Below are 17,978 nucleotides of genomic sequence, written 5' to 3'. Positions count from 1 at the left end.
TTTAAAATCACGAATCACTTATCAGGTTTTAAAAAATAAGTTACAGTTAATTTTTTTGCTTAATTTAGTCTTTTCATTTTTTTTTACTATAGTAATTCTCAGAAATATACTTGAGTTCTTTCAACCTCTGATTGATAAATCTTGACTCATAAGAAACTGGAAGAAAAAACTAAAACTTCTAAATGACAGAATTGAGCAGAAGGCATAAAATGAGATGTCTGTAATGCCAGTATCCCTTTTGTTGATACTTTATAAATTCAAAGTTGGCTGTAGTAGGAACTAACATTCCAAGCATCTATCAGCTAATCAAAACTGGTTTATCTGCTTTTACTTGTGAATGGAAAAGAGGAATTTAGTAGAAACATTTGAACATATTTCTAAATATATTTATTAAGTATTTTGGTACAATTTTCCATTTTAATAAAATCTAAATAAATTTGGGGTTTGATTTTTCAGTGTTATGTACATAATTGGTGTTTTTAAAGAGTGGTTGCAGACAAAGAAGAATGCAGTTGTTTCATTAATTTACATTTTTAATACACAGTTTTTCAAAATACTTTTTCTTCCAAAACTGTATTTAAAAAAAATATATTTAACAATTTTGACTCTGAAGTCAGACATGCCCTTTTAAGCTGAAGTTTGTCAAAGCTAACTGGCAAAGGCTGACCTTTACCTGACCGCTTTTAAGATTTTACATCTCGGTTCACTGCCCTTTTCACCCGCTTCATTTAGACAAGACATTTTAACCCTTTAGGATAAGCTGTTTCGCAGATGGGAAGGAGTATTCTGTATGTGTGGTTAAGCAATGATTTTCTAATTTAATACAGAGTTGAAAATAATCCAAAAGAAAGTGTCAAGACATTTTCTTACTCAAAAATATGGTTAGTTACCAGATTTTCAGCAGTGTGTATCAGCATTTATACATTAAATATGTCTTAACAAGTCTCCTGTTGAAGATTATCATTCCGGGACACAAACCAACCAAACTATTCCTACTGTACAGGAATTCAGAGTGTAACTCCTAACCAAATTGTGTAACTTTTTTTTTTTATTACTATTTGCATGGGACATTTTAAATATATGTATCTTTTTCCTAAAAAAAAAGACTTGGTGATGGAAAAAAAAATGTACTTCAGTACAGTCCTCCTCTTTTCAGCCTCTGATGAAGAATCCTATTTTAAGAAATTGATCAAGGAAGAAAAGAGTCCCAAGATGCTGCGAACATTCCTAACTAAGGCTCAAGTATTAACCACCAGTCTAGTAGCATTGAGCTAATTTTTCCATATGGATTACTGTTCCTCTGACTGGATGACCAGGCACTGAACCACCAAGAAAAGTTCTGTGACTAATCTGAAATGTCTAGAACAGATGACGTTACCCTTCAACTTTGCCAAGCTGAGAAGAGAACGATGTGAATAACAAGCTTTCAGTCGAAATTTTCCTCTCTTACCAATCCTGATACCCTTGACTGAAGCTACCATACATGAGTACTGTAATTTCCATAAATAGCTCCAAGCTTAGGAGAAACGAGTGAAAAATAACAATGAAAAGTAATATAAAAGGTTCCTGTTTGCCAGAAAGGAAGAAAAAAAAAAAAAAAAGAAAACAAGAAAGCTTTTAAAATGTGTTATCTTGCCTGTCCTGTTTGCATTGAAGCATTTTGATGTGCATAATAAACATTATCTTCAAAAGAACTTTTCAGTCCCTGTATTGAAAGGACTGGTGGGATCATTTTCAAAACCAAAAAGCTGAATTAATATTCCAAAGCATGGCCTATGTTTATGCAGCATGTCATTTTGGGATAAATACAATTATTTGAAAGCAGCACTGCTTCTTGACCAAAAGTGTCCCCTTCCAATGTTTTGAAATCACAGTGCAAGAGATATATATCAGAATTTGGTTTGAATAAGAATATATGGTGAATTCTGCCTTAAGGTAGTCATGCATATCTCCCATTGTCCAAACTGGGAGCTGCCCACATGATTCTGAAGGCAGATTACAGCCATGATTCTTAATATTGGCCTGCCAGGGCAATGGATTTAGCATTCAGAAGCACATGATCTCACACACACACACGCATGCGCGCACACACACACACACACACAGAGATATATTTAACTAGTGTAACTTTGGAACACTGCTATTTTGCTCTTCTCCGTATTATAGTCATGTTGCAAATGCCAGACAAAGAGTTTTTGACCTCTTCACTGCCCTCTTCACATTGAAGGGAAGTTGAACCTTTTTAAATGACATGTAATTTTGGTTGCATGCATATTTTCCAACATCAAACTGAAAAGCTTCTGCAGCCAGTGCTGTCAGGCTTTTCAGTCTTCAAAGACAGGTGTCAAGACAGAGTAAGAAAACTTCACAAGTTTTCAGCATGGCTCACTTTAATTTTTGCCTGAAGCCAAATAGCACAAGTTGGTTTGCCTGCTCTTTCTTCAGTTTTTACGTATATATGCTTAATTTGCTGTAATGTGGCTGTATGGCTATTGCATTACAAAGAATTAGCTCTGCACTCAAAGAACCTAATACAGTGTTTTCTACTTGGTAAAATGTTATCTTCATTTGTAAAGTAGTGAGAGCATGTAGAATATATTTTACAGCTTTGGTTTAGCATGTAGGCATTCATCCTACCTCCAGCTAGCAAGTGGTGAAGGAGCAGCTCAGTGAAAGGAGGCAGCATGGGCAGCTGTCATGCATTAATATACCAGCTGCCACATAGACCTGGCTTTTATAGCTCCTGGGAGAGCCCTGTGTCCTGCACTTCATGTGATGTGCATCCTTCTGCACGTCTGGGCCTCTCAGAAAGGGCAGATGCTCTACCTATGTGCAGAAGTGTTCCTCCCAGAGGCCCCAGCTTGGTGCACTGTAGGCTCATATATGACTGGAGAAGGGACACTGTGTGCAACCCTCCTCTAACAGTAAGGCAAATAGTGGGCTACCCATCTGAGAAAAGTGATCATTGCTTTTTAGCAAGTTGAGAAATACAGTGGCAAGATGTTGAATATAGGGGAGTAGGCTGAGATGACTCCTCCAAACTCTCTAATCCATTTCATGATACAGACAACTCTGTACCTACTCTCAGACTGCAAAACCTAAAGTTCATAAAAATCCTTTAGAACCAAAGCTTTGATATACAGTGTGCTGTGTCTGCATTGTGGCTTCCAGCTTAGTATTTTAATAAGATATTCTTGGTGTTTGTTGGCAGACTAAGCTTCAAAGGCAGAATCCCATTCAAGACTGTGCCACCTAAAAGTAGATTTCTTTACAGAGGGTGTTGATCCAGTTGCCCACTTAAAAGTACCCGGTGACATTTATGATGCTCTAGGATATACTGCATACCCATTGCTAACACCAGCAGGATGACACTTTCCTGCCTGTCTTATGCTATATATGACCAATCCATGTGGATGTCTCAGCTATTGTATGTTGTTTCACAACATACAGTTATTCCCTAAGTGTGTAAGCTTTCACCAAAGTCAAAGATTTAGAAATTGATTCAGTTATCCATAGTTAGATGGATAGCACTGAGGATATCAGAGCCATCCAGAAAGAGGTAGCAGAAAGGACCTGCAGAATGCCACTTAGAGGTGAAGCAGGCTACCTTAGGGCACCTAAGATAACAGACACCTCCATTAGATGACTAAGTATCACACTTTTGTTTTGACTGATATACACTTGCCCGAGTCTTACCACAAAAATTTTAACTTTGACTTTCTTTTTCATAATAGAAAAAATATTTTCTTTCAGTAAAAAATGTATTGATTAAATTCTTTAGTAGACTGGAGGAAAAAAAAAAAAGTTTGTTGCATGACAATAATAAAGATTTCAAACCGAATCCTGGACACTTTATTCAGAAAAAAAAAAAAAAAAAAAAGACAAAACAAAGCCAAAAACCTATTCCATTGATTCATTGACTTCCAGAGATTTTTTTTTTCAGAATAAAGTGTAATAATGTGTGCCACCCATGTTTTAGAAATGAGACACTTTCTTGTACAAATATTTGTCACTTTTACAAATTATTTTTACAGTGCTTAAAGATTTCGAAATTGACTTCTTTACAGTAGGCAAGCCATTCATAGATCTGTTTGATATTTGGATTAGTTACTTTCTCCAGCTTCCCTTATAGTATGAATCATCAGTTGTGAGCATTTTACTGTACACATGAATTTGTGAGAATGTGGTGGAATGATTTGTTTACATCTATAAAGGTAATTGTTGCAGACAACAACTTGTATTTACAAATGTTAAGTATTGTTATAAAATTGTGAATTATTTAAGTAAAGCTTTCACCATTTCAAATATCTGTTCCGTGCTAGTCATTGATCATTTCAATGTGGACTTTTCTTTGATTCACTACCCCATAGAATATTATTAAACAGCTAAAATCTTGCAAGTATTGTGGTGTTAAGCCTCACTCAGCAGTAAGTCAAATCTGTGTTTTCCATCAGTAGGTTAAGAGTTTATAGCTCAAAAATGTAGTAAATAAAATTTTGGTGGTAAGAAGTAATATTTTTAGTAGAGAATAGGCTATAACTGGAAACGGTGAAAAACCCTGCTACTGTTTTCAGCTATTTCAGCTGATCTAATAAATAATAATAGCTCTCCATAGATATCTTGCATCTCTCTTATCTTTACACTACCATTACCACTAGTTTAGAAAATGCTATTGTGATAGACTATACAGAAAATAAAACATCTTTTTTTCAGTGACACAGATAGAAAGTAACATCAAGATATGGCTGAGTACATACTATTGATCTATTCAGATGTTTCATAACTTTGCAATATGACCTTGCAAGTTCATCCATATAAGTTGCTTGTTAGCAAACCAGTAAAACTTGCCTTTCAGTGTCCTGATGTCATTGTAATGACTTCTGCACACTTCATTAGTTTGAAACACTCCCAAAGTCTGAAATGGTCAGAACTGAAATTAGTGTTGCTATCTGAATTTTCTTGTAAACAATCTTTATCAGAAATCCACATTCAGTCCCATCCACATTCCCCCATCAAATTCTACTTGAAGAATACATCACTCATTATGTGGCACAACAATTAAATAAACTGTTATTTATTCTTTATAAAGTAGGCAGGAGGGAAAGGACAGCGCAGTAAGCAGGAAGTAATATGTGTTCCCACAATTTTAATTGGATTGCTTCACACTGGCAGATTACATTCAATTGCAGCTTCATTTAAAGCAGCCCCAGCAAGAAGCACTACCTCAGTCTGTAATAGATTCACATTGTAAACGATGTTCTTTGCTGTATTTTGCTCTAAATCAATGATATCGGGGTGGGTAGAAAGAGAAATGGGAGGGGAGAGAACCACTGTGGTTCCTCCAAGTCTCTCAAACAATCCCTGCCAGAACCCAGGTTTTCTCAGTCCTCTGTCACTGGTCCCTCCACTGGATGGGGTTGCCCCTACTAGCACCCATGGGGAATGGTGCTGGACCCTGCTGTTACCCTTCTCAGTGTTCCCTCAAAGAACTTGGGGTGAGGCAGGATGAAGTTTATTTATCCATTAACAGGAAAAATAAGGCATCTGTCACTTCGCTTTGTTCTGCAGAGGCAATTGGAGTGCTTTTTTGTAGAAGCTCTATCGATGAGGTGCAGGCAGCAGCACAGTGTGGGTTTTGGGACAAGGAGCAGGTTGACCTGGCCTCCTCTGAACCTGACTGTTTCCAGTTGCTCTCCAGAATTATTTTTTGACATGACTTTAATCAAATGCCTTTGGCCTGGGACTTAGAAGAAACGCTGAATCAGAACAGCTTGCAGTTGCTAACTCTGGTCATTGGAAAATAAAATGACTTTTGAGGTGCAGCAAGCAAACATAGCTGAAGCTTGTAAGGAGAGTCCACAGATTCAGAATATTGGACAGGACATGGCTGTACTTCTAGCTAGTGCTTGGCTGGATCACAGAACATACTATTTTCCTCCTCTATTTTTAACCATTTTTGTGGAATAGCGTATGTAGAAAGACACAGATTTTGCTTTTCCTCTCACGGGAACAACAACCCTATGTGAGTGAGGACCATTTCATAGACGTGCCCAAAACACTTCCCAAAATCAAGATCTACTGCAAAGAGAGGGCAGGACATGTTATCCTTGCTCTTCTCCCTCCCTTACCTGGAACACAGATAGTTAAGATTGAGCTCATTTGACTGGGGATAGGAATACAAAGTGGTGTGGGCTATTGTTAATATTCAGCAGTTTTCTTTAGAAGATACAAACTCGGCATGGCCAAAGTCGCTGCACTGCATCACTGCAGTGATTACAGTGTGCAGTTAATGCTGCTGTAGCTCAGTGGTCTCCCCAGCGCCCAGGTCACACGCGTCAGGATGGTAACAGATTGTTTTGTGATTGCCCCAGTTTTAGAGGTCTGTGGTGATCCATGGCCATGCAGTGATCAAGAAATGGAGCAATCTGCTGTTATGGCCTTCAAATTTCTCTGGGCTTTTACCTATGTATATATAGGGCAAGGAACCAGGTACCCAGGCAGGGTTTAGAAGTGACCACTGTGGATGTTTTTCTATGCTGCATGGTTCCTTAGCTGAATTAATGGTGGCAACACGTAAACAGCCTCCAACACTGAATTTCTGCTAAGGGTTTGTGGCCCACAAAGACATTTCCATAGTAGAAAGTATCATAAGAAGGAGATGATGGAAGGAGAGGTTTTCTGAGGCTACACCTGACAGTGAAACATTCCTGCAATACTCCAGAACCTGCCTCGACGTTTAAGGAAAAAATACTGCTTCCTGCCTCCCAAACTGTTTAATTCAATCTAGGATATTTCTATCACACTAAAGCAAACGAACTATGTAACTTTCTCCATTCGCATTACACAAAGTCCCATTTTTCTGCCCTTATACTGAGGTGTATCCTGGACCCAGTTGCTACAGGGAGTAAATTTTCTTAAGTAAAGGGAATAGTGCCTCTCACATACAATCTCTCTCTTTTCTAGTTTTCTGCCTTTTCGCACTTCAATAGTAGATTGAATATACCATTCAGACTTGCCTATGAAGTTCTTCTCTTGGGTGGATTCAGATCCAGCTAATAGGAACTACATTTTGGTGTCTGAAAGGAGGAATATACCTGGCATACTGAAAATATTTGAAATCGGTTTGTGCAGTCATCACATTGCTCATGTAATACCACATATCTTTGCTTATTAAACACCCAGTATGTCACAAAATTGCTGCTGCTTACCACTGATGTTCATGTAATATTGATGAAAAACAAATTCCTAAGCTACACATTTACTGTTATTTTATTAGTGTATCAATTAGGTATGTAGGCAAGATATGACTAGGGCAGAGGACTACCAAGGTCAATGTCCAAAAAAAAACATTTGCCAAGAGCTAGCACAGCTATAGCCTAAGAGAAAATTGAAGTTGCTAGTATTTTATGATGTAAATTCAAACAAAGGGTGACATTAGTGACAAGCATTTTATCTGGAACTGACTATTAATATGGATTATGTGAAGGCATTTAAAATACCACCAGGAACTATAGTTTTACATAATGATTGCTAAAGTCTGAATCCACACAGAGCCAAATAGAAAAATGTGACCTTAATTTCCCAATCACATAATGTTCACTATTATCGTGATAATATGGTTTACACAGGGAATGTAAGATCCACTTTCAAGACAGTTTTTCATTCTTTTCAATGACATTCACCAACCAAAATGGTATTTTGGTATTTTTCTTGCAGTGTGTAAAGTCAGTATCAGCTTAATATGGTGCTTATTCATGCATAATGCTTGGTTCATGCTTAGGTTCATGCTGAAAGACCATGCAGAATATGCGCTGTTTATTCAAAGGGCAAGATATGTGTTTCCTCTGGAACGTATTTCCATATTCTCACTAAAATGTATATAGCCTCTGAGTAACTATGCATTCTTAACACAGAGAAAACAAATAATTCAGGCTGTGCACCTGAAATTGCATATAAAGTAACCACACTATGTTAGAGGATATATTTATTTATGGAAGTCAAAAGCATAGTTTATACCTTGCATTATCCCACAGTCATTTGCATTGTACAGGTTCAACTTTTGTTCACACTTTTATTTTAATATACACTGCAATAAGGTCTTTCATTTAGCACAAAGTAGAATTTATATATATTTTTGGGTATTTTTATATTTATAATTTGTAAAGGTTGATAAATCTTGTGAAATGTGTAAGTCAAATTACAGTATAAATAGAATGCATCTCCAGAAGGATTTCTGCTCATATATTTAAATTTAAATGTGCTAATACTATTTATGTATTTTTGATAAAAAATGTGTTGTTCCATCATTAGATTACATGTTGTTTTTCAGAGTATATTCTGTATACTTCTCCTTTACAGTTCTACTTCTTTCATTATAGGAAGCCCCATATGTTATGTTCAAGAAAAACCATGATACGTTTGAAGGGAATGACAAGTTTGAAGGATACTGTGTAGATCTGGCGTCAGAAATTGCAAAACATATTGGTATCAAGTACAAAATTGCCATTGTTCCTGATGGAAAATATGGAGCAAGGGATCCAGAGACAAAAATCTGGAATGGGATGGTGGGAGAACTTGTTTATGGGGTAAGCATATCAATTTTTGAAGCAGGTTTTAATTTATTGTAGCATTAGTCATAAAGTAGGAAGTATATGTGATTTTATTAAACCTTGGAGTCACAGAAAAGAAACAGAATTCTGTTTCATATCTCTGTGCTCTCATTTATTTTCAAGAGAAAATCAAATATCTTCATGCAAATTCTGCAGTTTACTCAACTAATACCTTGTGACATTAGAACATCCAGAGTTTCCACATCCTTTAAAAATTTGTTATCATTAGAAATAATAGAGGACCATTGAGACCATCTATTCCTGATACATTGTAAAAGTTAGTTGGGAAGAATATCAGTCATTTGTTCATTTTCGTGGAGTGGGGACAGATCTTTGAGAAAATATAGACTTTTAGACTAGTCTGAAAAATGGAGAAAATGGAAAATCCATCATGATATTAAGATATATAATAAACAGAGAAGCATATAAGCAAGGAAACCTGACACTTCAGCAACTAAAACCATATATTATACAGTGATCTGGAGAAGGATTCTTCAGAAGAGGATAATAATTAAGAATTCTGTTGACAAAGTTGTAATAGTGAGAATAGTTCCAAAAAGCCCAAAGAAATACTTGTAGTGTTTGGTGTCACCAAAAGTAGCAAAAGCTCAGAGCTGTGCTTGCTCATTACTTCAGCTGCTGATACCTGTACTGAGAACAGATCAGAATTTTTAGAGAAACTTTTGGTGATGGACTAAAAAATTTTTTGAAATTGTTTAGGCGAGAATATTTCCACCAATAAACGTCACATGCTTCAACCTATATGAAAAACAACAGCATACCATTTGGTCCGCCCACAGTTACAGTTTTGGTTAGAGCCTTACAATTCCAGTGGTGGATAGGGCCATGTGTGGCAAAAGCCTGGTGGTTTTCCTAGCAACATCTTTTCTGTTCCTTTCTGTCAAGTAAAACTGATAAATTTGGTCAAAGTCATCTCTGTTAGCATCAGTTCAGGGATCTCATCAACGTGAAATAGACTGTGCTGTAAGAGTATGGGAACAATGCCCCAGAGTTTGTTGATTCCCTTCCACATGGGAATGGGAAGGTTATACCAGCCTCACAAAACCTTATGTGTCCTTGGAAGTTCTTGAAGGAGCCAACCTCACAAGAGAAAAACTGAGTAATCACTAAGCATGTTTATCTGCTTTAGTGGCTTAGATACCAGCTCAACTCTCAGAATGTTAAAAATCAAGGGATATTTTTCTGTTTGTTTTGTTTTGGTTTCTGACATTTTATCAAAATGTTGGCAACTTCTTATCTGGCTTTTAATTCCAGTAGCCATCACATATATGTGATGGCTATGCAGGTTTACATCAGTAGCTTCTTTTAAATAGTGAGAAATTTTACAAATTGTGAGAAAATTCCCTTGCCCAAATACCATAGAGTTTTAAAAGCAGAGTTTTGTTGGCCTATCATCTGGTTAAAAATTATATAGGAAACTTGAAATTACACTTTAGTTTTATGTTTGTTTTTGGAAGGGTTGTTGTTGTTGTTATTTCTTTCTTTTACTTGTCTTTAAAAATTTACCTCATGAAACCCAAACATCCCTAGTACTAGAGTGAAATACAAAGTGCAGCTGGAAAGCTCACACAGAGGTTCTTGCCAGTACTGACTGGAATGTGACCTGCTGATGTTGACATAGACGAAAGCAAGGAAGCTCACGGTTATAAGCAACTTGTTGCAAATGAAATTCCCAAAAAGGACATCCCACTATACATGATCAACACTTCATTTTTTGTAATGGAAAAGAATGAGGCTCTTTAGAGGCTTGATGGCCAAGTAACAAGCTCCTGCACAACTGTCTGTTTAGGAAGGCTGCAGTCTGATTTTGGTTTTGGAGTTGAGCTCTGGGAATGAGCCACGGCAAAACTCTCAGGGATGCTTTTTTATTAAAAGAACTAAGAGCACTCTGCATCCAGTATATTTGCTGTACCATCCAAAAGCTTATTTAGGCTACGTCTATCCTAGTATATCAGTGGTACCAGGGAATTCCTCCGGGCACTGGAACTCTTGCCTCATCTGCTAAATTATTACAATGGTCCCTTGTGTATTTTTGGCCCATAATTACTCTCCAAAAAAATTTCTGGGACCAGCTGGACACTATCATGGGGCAAAGACTATAAGCAGCTTGAATGCAGACACCTTAGTTTGGAAGTTAATGAAATTTCTTGGTGGAGATGCAGCCTGTCCCATGCCAGTTGGCCCTAGGGCCAGGAGCTCCCTCAGTCATGTTTACCTCACTTTTACAGGTGTAGCTTTAAAGCAAATCATTCTTCAGGTTAACAAAGAAAAGTTTGTGACTTAAGGTTTCCACAGGGAAATCAAGAAGACCGTCCTCCCTGCAACTTTCTTGAGTCCTTGCCAGATGATTTACACAGCAGCAGGTCTCCTGGACTGTTACACTTAGAAAAAGCAGAAAAATCTGCCCTTCATTCCTTGAAGCTCTGCCGTAAGGGAATGTTCATCTTCTCTGTTAGATCCCCAAAGCATAATCACAAATAGTCTGAGTAGTTGGCTGTGCTTCAAGCAAGGCTTTTTATAAGCAGCCAGGATTGAGAGAATTTGCAACCGAATTAGCAAGGTATTGAGACAACCTGTTTGGGAAACATTTTGCAGATACTAATTCCCAACCAAATTAAAGGATATATAGACGGTTTCAGGCCAGCCAGTGAGAGCAGACCTTTCCTGCACCACACAAGACACTCCCTTCCTCTCCTGCTCTTTCCACTATGCCACAATGCCTTGGTGCCACTAATGCCATGTAGCCCTACTTGTGTTACTGAGGGTGGACGCATGTGCCAATTTAATCCCATGTTACCTCGACACCCATATGCACATAAGGTTGTGGCAGGGATTATTTTATTTATTTATTACTATTTTTTTCCCAACACTATATTAAAAGCTATCAGTAAATCTTGTTCATTTGTCCCTGATGTATCTGAATGACATCCATAGTCCCCTGTGGGACTATGTAGCCCTTGATAACTAGCTTACTCAGAAAGAAATGCTGGCTGGGGTTGAAATGCCATTAACCATGTGTAACAGGTGTTTCCAAATGCACTAACAGTCAGCCCCAATTAAATATTCATTTTCCTGACACAAAATGCTACTCTTTCACTGCTTAACACAAAAGGTCAGAATTCAGTTCTGTTTAAAATCTGAGAAGCTACGTGCTTTTGAAGTTGAAATTACTTGCTGCTTTTCTCAGACAGCTTTGCTACCTTCATACAGCTTGTACCAAGCAGATTTTATTCACAAGGTTGCAGTAATGTGTTCTGGAAAAGTGAAAATCTCTACCATCAAACTTAGTCTAGTCCCATTGTATAGAATCGAAAGGGTGCAGAATCCATCTGTACTTGTAGTGGTGTAGCCTTGATTGAAATGCTATTACAGATGCAGTTGTTTCAAGTGTGAAGTATCATTAGTCTTTGTCAAAACAAATTTCACTGGGAACCAAATCATGAATAGTTTGCACAACTATTATATTGTTAATCACTTAAATCTGTAATTATATGGTGTACATTAACTGGGCAAAGCAGAAACACTGATATTTGTAATGCACGGCTATTGTCACTATTTAACTTTCAACAAGGGGTTTATGCAAACCTTAACATGTTGCACAGTAGTCCTACAAAACAGTAAATAGTATGATCAGATTGAGTAGGCTGCATTTTTTCCAAGTATTAGGCATCTAATTGTGATCTATCTGCATACTGTCCCCTTACATTCACTGACATGAAAATGGTTTATCTACATTATGAACAATCTGACATTAGACTGCTACTGTAGTGAAATGGAATAAGTTCCTATTTCTTCTCTTTAACTCCTTAGGGTTGCATAGATGGCTTGTTCCGATGTAGTTCTAGTTCTGCATGTGCTCTGCAGGCATTTTAATTTGGTAAGATGGAGCTCATCCAATGTTTTGCATACAACATGCAGAGTGCTAATTAGGTCTTTAAATTAATCTCCACAGCTACCACCAAAATGGTGCCATCACTTTTCCACCTTACATCGTAAAAACTAATGACCTTCAGGAATCCCTGTTTTAAGGCCAGTCACAATCTGCAGACATACACACACGTACACAAAATCAATTCTTAGCCAACACTTTTGAAGCCCAGTAACCAAGATGAACATTTACACCAAGCATTAATAAAGACATCACTATGTGACAAATACAGCAAAGATTAGCAGTTGTAGATCCCAGTTTCCCTGAGCCATTTCATTTCAAGGACTCCACATTAGGCATTCACAACAACTAAAATTTAGGGATATAAAATAACTGACTCTTAAGGACAGAAACCATCATTCTAGAAAAAGGGAGTGATGAGTGAGATGAAATACAAAAATATGCTGCAGTGCCAGTAAACCAAACCATCATACAGTCCTTAGACTACAGGCACCATAATCTACTTACAATTGTCAGAACATTTTAAAATATATTTTAGAAGTTATTTCTTTTTCATACTTTTTACTGATAACATATAATCTATTTCAGTCAGACTCATGAAATTATAAGACATCAAGAAGTAAGATTTTTTAAAATGCCCTATATTACAAAATTTACATTAAAATTCAGAGAATTAGCATTATTATTATAATGTTTACCCATTATTATAATGTTTAGCATCAGAAATGTCTGATATGCTTGCAAAATTATGATTTTAATTGTATTGCTTAAATTGTGATATGTTTACATAATATTATGATAAGTGTTTGCATCACAACTATTTCAGAATGAGAGATATAACCTGATGATTAATATATAATAATTTAAATATAAATTTGCATTTGGGGGCTATTGCATTGGAATGAGTCACTTCTTTTGAATTATTCAAAATTATACAGCTACCAATACAGATTTTTAAAAACTACATTACATTAGTTTTAAATTAAATTCCATAAAATATATATACCTCTGTATAACTTAGTATATAAAATAACAAGAACATATTACTTTAAGTGCATTTATCTGTTTTAAAGTTTTTAGATGACAAAAATCCTATATTGCAGTTTCTCTTTTTCTTTATCACGCAAGCTATTTATGTAACACTTGGATTAGACAAACTATTTAAGCACATCCTTAATTTTCAGCATGTTTTAATCTTACTGAAATTGATGGGATTTAAATATATCCTTGTGTATTTTACTGAGTATGAATGCCCTTAAGAACTTACTAAAAGGCAAACATGCTTAAATGCTTTGATAAACTATGGAATATGTATTGTATCTGAAGATGCTACTCAGTAAGATGAATTTGGGCCAACTGACTATTTAGAAAAGAAAATGAAGACAGTTATACTATGAAGATTTATGAATAGCTTCCGTGTGCCTGTGAAGACAACTGGGCCTGGGATGGGGGGATATACAGGCAGATTATCTCATATATTAAGGCCTGAAGGCAGGTTTTGAGTCCACCTTATTTACAACAAAAACAAAGTATTTAAAATATACTCAGTTACCCTCTTTAGCCCATCAGCTAAGATGTCCAGGGTAGCCAGAGAGACAGGGCTCTGCTTTGAGAGTCCGCCTGGGATAATGAACAGGAAAAAGGTTTCAGCAGCTTCTGCATCTCTGCTCCCCTCCTACCAGTGCATATTCTGTCCCAGTTGCTCTTACAATTCCCAGCTTATGTACTGCTATAATGACAGCTTTAGCTTGCAGGGCAAGGCAAGGCAAGGAGCAAACCTTGGTGTCATATGAAGTGCCTGAGCAAAAAATGACACATTAGCACAGCTGCAATACCTTTATAGTTAATGTAGACATCATTATTAGCAGCCCTAATCACCATCATCATCGGTAATGATTCATTCAAGACTGGCATTTCATTATAAACATGTTTAGAAACAATTTTTTTCTCTCTCTCTGATGGAAATTGATTCAATACAATTTCCATCCTTTACCTGCATAATTTTGCACATCTATTTTCCGTATACTTGCCTTTTTGCACTGTTTAAAACTTGATTCATTCTTACAGAACTATCTTTCCCCCAAGATATTTTGTGTAGTTTTATGGCATTGTGGTATTAATTAATCACCTTTGCTGCTTCACGGAATTTCAAATTTACTTGAGACTACGAGCTGGTTTGCCCATAAAAAATGATTGTACCTTATGAAAATACAGTAATAAATAACTTTTTCTGGGATTTTATAAAATAATCCCTATACATTCATTGACAATAAGGCCATTCTTATTTTGCATTCTTACTTTAATTCCTTTATATTATATTTAAATGAATACCTAAAATGATCTACCTACACTGCTGCTCTCCTCTGCAAGATCTCAGAGTCTTCCCCTTAGCAGGAAAACTAAGTATTTCTATAATTTTGTAAAATAGAACTCTGCAATGTGTATATGTCTTACTAAAAGCGTATTGACTGTAATAGAAAGAAACAGAAACATGGTGTGAAGAACATAAGCCACAGTGTCCTGATGTTGATAACATATTTTTGGAATTAGCTGCTTAGCTGAGTATAAGTCAACTCCAATTAATATATACATCTATATTTCTTTTTTCTTTATAGAAAGCAGAGATTGCTGTTGCGCCTCTGACCATCACTTTGGTACGAGAAGAGGTCATTGATTTTTCTAAGCCTTTTATGAGTTTGGGGATATCCATTATGATCAAAAAGCCCCAGAAATCTAAACCAGGAGTGTTTTCCTTCTTGGACCCTTTGGCGTATGAGATCTGGATGTGCATAGTCTTTGCCTACATTGGTGTCAGTGTGGTCCTGTTCCTAGTTAGCAGGTTTAGCCCATACGAGTGGCACACAGAAGAACCAGAGGATGGGAAAGAAGGACCCAGTGACCAACCTCCCAATGAGTTTGGCATATTCAACAGCCTCTGGTTTTCCCTGGGTGCCTTTATGCAACAAGGATGTGATATTTCCCCAAGGTTTGTGTCAAATCTTTTTACATTTGCATTTTATCTTCAACACTGAAGCATAAAATCTTCCTTTTTATTTTCCTGGCAGTGTTTTGAGGTTCATTCTTTAGGAAGTCTTTTCATTTTTCTTTTTTTTTTTAATAGCTGTGATAAGGGCAACAGAGAATCTGTTTTGAATTTCAGACATTATTATTTTACATATGTCAATGTGCATAAATCACAAACAGCTCTCAGAAACAGCAGGTACGCACAGGGGCAATTCCACTGAGTCGACTTCAGAGGAATTATGTTGTTGCTAAATTAGTTCCATTGTATTGCAATTATGAAATGCACACTATTATGCTGAGTATTTGCCTTGCATGAATGAATGTCCCATTTCTGTTCCCTATTAAGTTCTGCAGCACTGCTTCCAGGATATCACTGTCTACGAGAGAGACTATATTTGGTCGTCTGTTTCTGAGAAACCACGTTGTATTGCCAAGCTAGACCTTACAGAGTGGGTTACCTCAGATGTAATATGTGACCCCAGTCCTGAATTTCTCAACCTTTTTAGATGTTCTGGAACTTTAGTGTGCAGTAACTACAACTTCTTATTTTGACATGATGACCCAATCTTTCAAACTTGTATTAACAGTGAGATTTTGACAGCATTCAGCATTGGCCTAACTCTGCTGTTATTGAAGTTAGCAATAAAATTGCTGATGATTGATACTAGATTAATATGTTACTCTTCAACAGCCTTCTCATCAAATTACCAGTGTTAAAATGGAAAATATACTTTTTACTTAACTTAAATATGTTTCCACTAAATACTTGCTTCTTAAATAACAAAAAAAGTGAAAAAGTCAATTTTTTATAGTAGCTTGTAGGACGTTTGATAAGTTTGTGATAACTGAACATATGCTGTATGGGTGACAGGAACATTTTAATCCTAGAGCCAATATAACCCATGTGCTAAGGCTTTTTTTTTTTTTTTTTTTTTTTTTAACGAGGAAACAGAAAGCTACTGATTTGCAACTGCCATGCTTTACTTTTGTCTCCCAAAAGTGATTATCTACCCAGGATTTTTGACAAAATTTTTGACGTTAATAATTTCCTGAAATAATAAGAACATTGGGATTACTGTTCAACAGAATTCATACTTCTGTATATGTGTGATGTGTTAGTACAGTGGACTCTGTACCATAGGCATTAAGATTCAAGAGAAAACGCATATATTAGAATTCAAAAAGCAAATAATCTCCCTCCCACTGACTGTTACATAATGACATGTTCTGTAATAACATTGTCTTCTCTCTTTCTCTCTTTGTGGCTTAAGAGACAGGAAAATGTGCATTATCTTATTCATGTTTAGATCCCTCTCAGGTCGCATTGTTGGAGGTGTCTGGTGGTTCTTCACGCTCATCATTATTTCATCCTATACTGCTAACCTCGCTGCTTTCTTGACTGTTGAGCGAATGGTCTCGCCCATAGAAAGTGCAGAAGACCTTGCCAAACAAACTGAAATTGCTTACGGGACACTGGACTCAGGGTCAACCAAAGAGTTCTTCAGAGTAAGTTGACATGTCCATTAGAACAGCTCTCCCTACTGACCACTCTGATAGATGCTCGCAAGGGTGAAATGTTATTTTGCAATTATATATAATATGCTTTGTAACTCCTGCAATACTTTACCTACATTTTTACCCCCTGACACCATTTGTTGGAGTTTCCAGTTATTTTAATTTGTGGAAAGCTTATTGATCCTGTCACAAAGGGGAGAAGAGCTGCCCCAAGGGATACTGGAGCCAGTGATAATTAAAGCAGCATTGCACTATTGATTCATTTGAAGCTACAGCACTGAAATGATGTGCAGCATTGAAACTCTATGATGATAACATGCAGTCTTGCAGGTTTTGCTTCTACTTATGGATTTGGCTGTGTGCATTTTGCTTTAGGGTCTTGAGTGGTGGACAGGACATGCATTTTTTAATTTGCTGACTTTCAGATGAATAATAAAGAGAAAATATATCTTGGGGGAATGTGGTTGTAACATTAGGAAATAGCCTAAATAACCACTTATATGTCTGTGCTGTCTCTATTGATTACTTCATTTTCATTTGCTTTCCTGTGCTTGTGTGGTTGTATGTAATCCTCTTCCTTTGCCAGCTGGAAAAAAAGGAGCCTGGTCATCACAAAGAGTACATCATAAACAACCGGTCCTGCTTTATTTCATGTCTCTAGCAGATGAAAGTTAAGATTAGGTGACTGAAGGTGTGTGAGTTTACTGTTTGAACATGGCTCTGAATAAATGCTGTAAGCCAGTAATTCTTCCTTGGAAATTAAATTGTTTGTTATTATTATTTATCTGAAAGCTACAGGTTAAGGCATTTTTAGAGGAAAGGAAGATGGGGTGATAATTTCTTCTTATTGTCTTATTGAAAGGGAACTGTTCTGTGTCCCACATAGCTTGAATGTTTTCAGCTTGGCCAAACTGAAGTCA

General features: G+C 36.6%; 1 protein-coding gene across 9 annotated transcripts in view; it reads left to right on the top strand.

Annotated features, from left to right (window-relative positions):
• GRIA4 (glutamate ionotropic receptor AMPA type subunit 4) overlaps nucleotides 1-17,978 on the top strand; it is a 224,035-nt gene that overhangs the window by 159,727 nt on the left and 46,330 nt on the right. For 8 of the 9 annotated variants that reach the window (XR_007168812.2, XM_013178125.3, XM_013178131.3 and 5 more), the window contains exons 10-12: nucleotides 8,379-8,585; nucleotides 15,135-15,505; nucleotides 16,851-17,049. Coding sequence is in view for 8 of the 9 variants with exons in the window: in XM_013178125.3 (XP_013033579.1) it covers nucleotides 8,379-8,585; nucleotides 15,135-15,505; nucleotides 16,851-17,049 (777 nt within the window). In the remaining variant the exon portion in view is untranslated. Of the gene's footprint in view, nucleotides 1-1,156; nucleotides 4,306-8,378; nucleotides 8,586-15,134; nucleotides 15,506-16,850; nucleotides 17,050-17,978 lie in introns of those variants that run through there. The other variant, XM_013178132.3, reaches the window with a different exon arrangement.

This window comes from Anser cygnoides, chromosome 1, assembly GCF_040182565.1.
Source record: "Anser cygnoides isolate HZ-2024a breed goose chromosome 1, Taihu_goose_T2T_genome, whole genome shotgun sequence".
Classification (NCBI taxonomy): domain Eukaryota; kingdom Metazoa; phylum Chordata; class Aves; order Anseriformes; family Anatidae; genus Anser; species Anser cygnoides.
The sequence above is the reverse complement of the archived record's forward strand: the minus strand, read 5'-3'. Positions and strand labels throughout refer to the sequence as shown.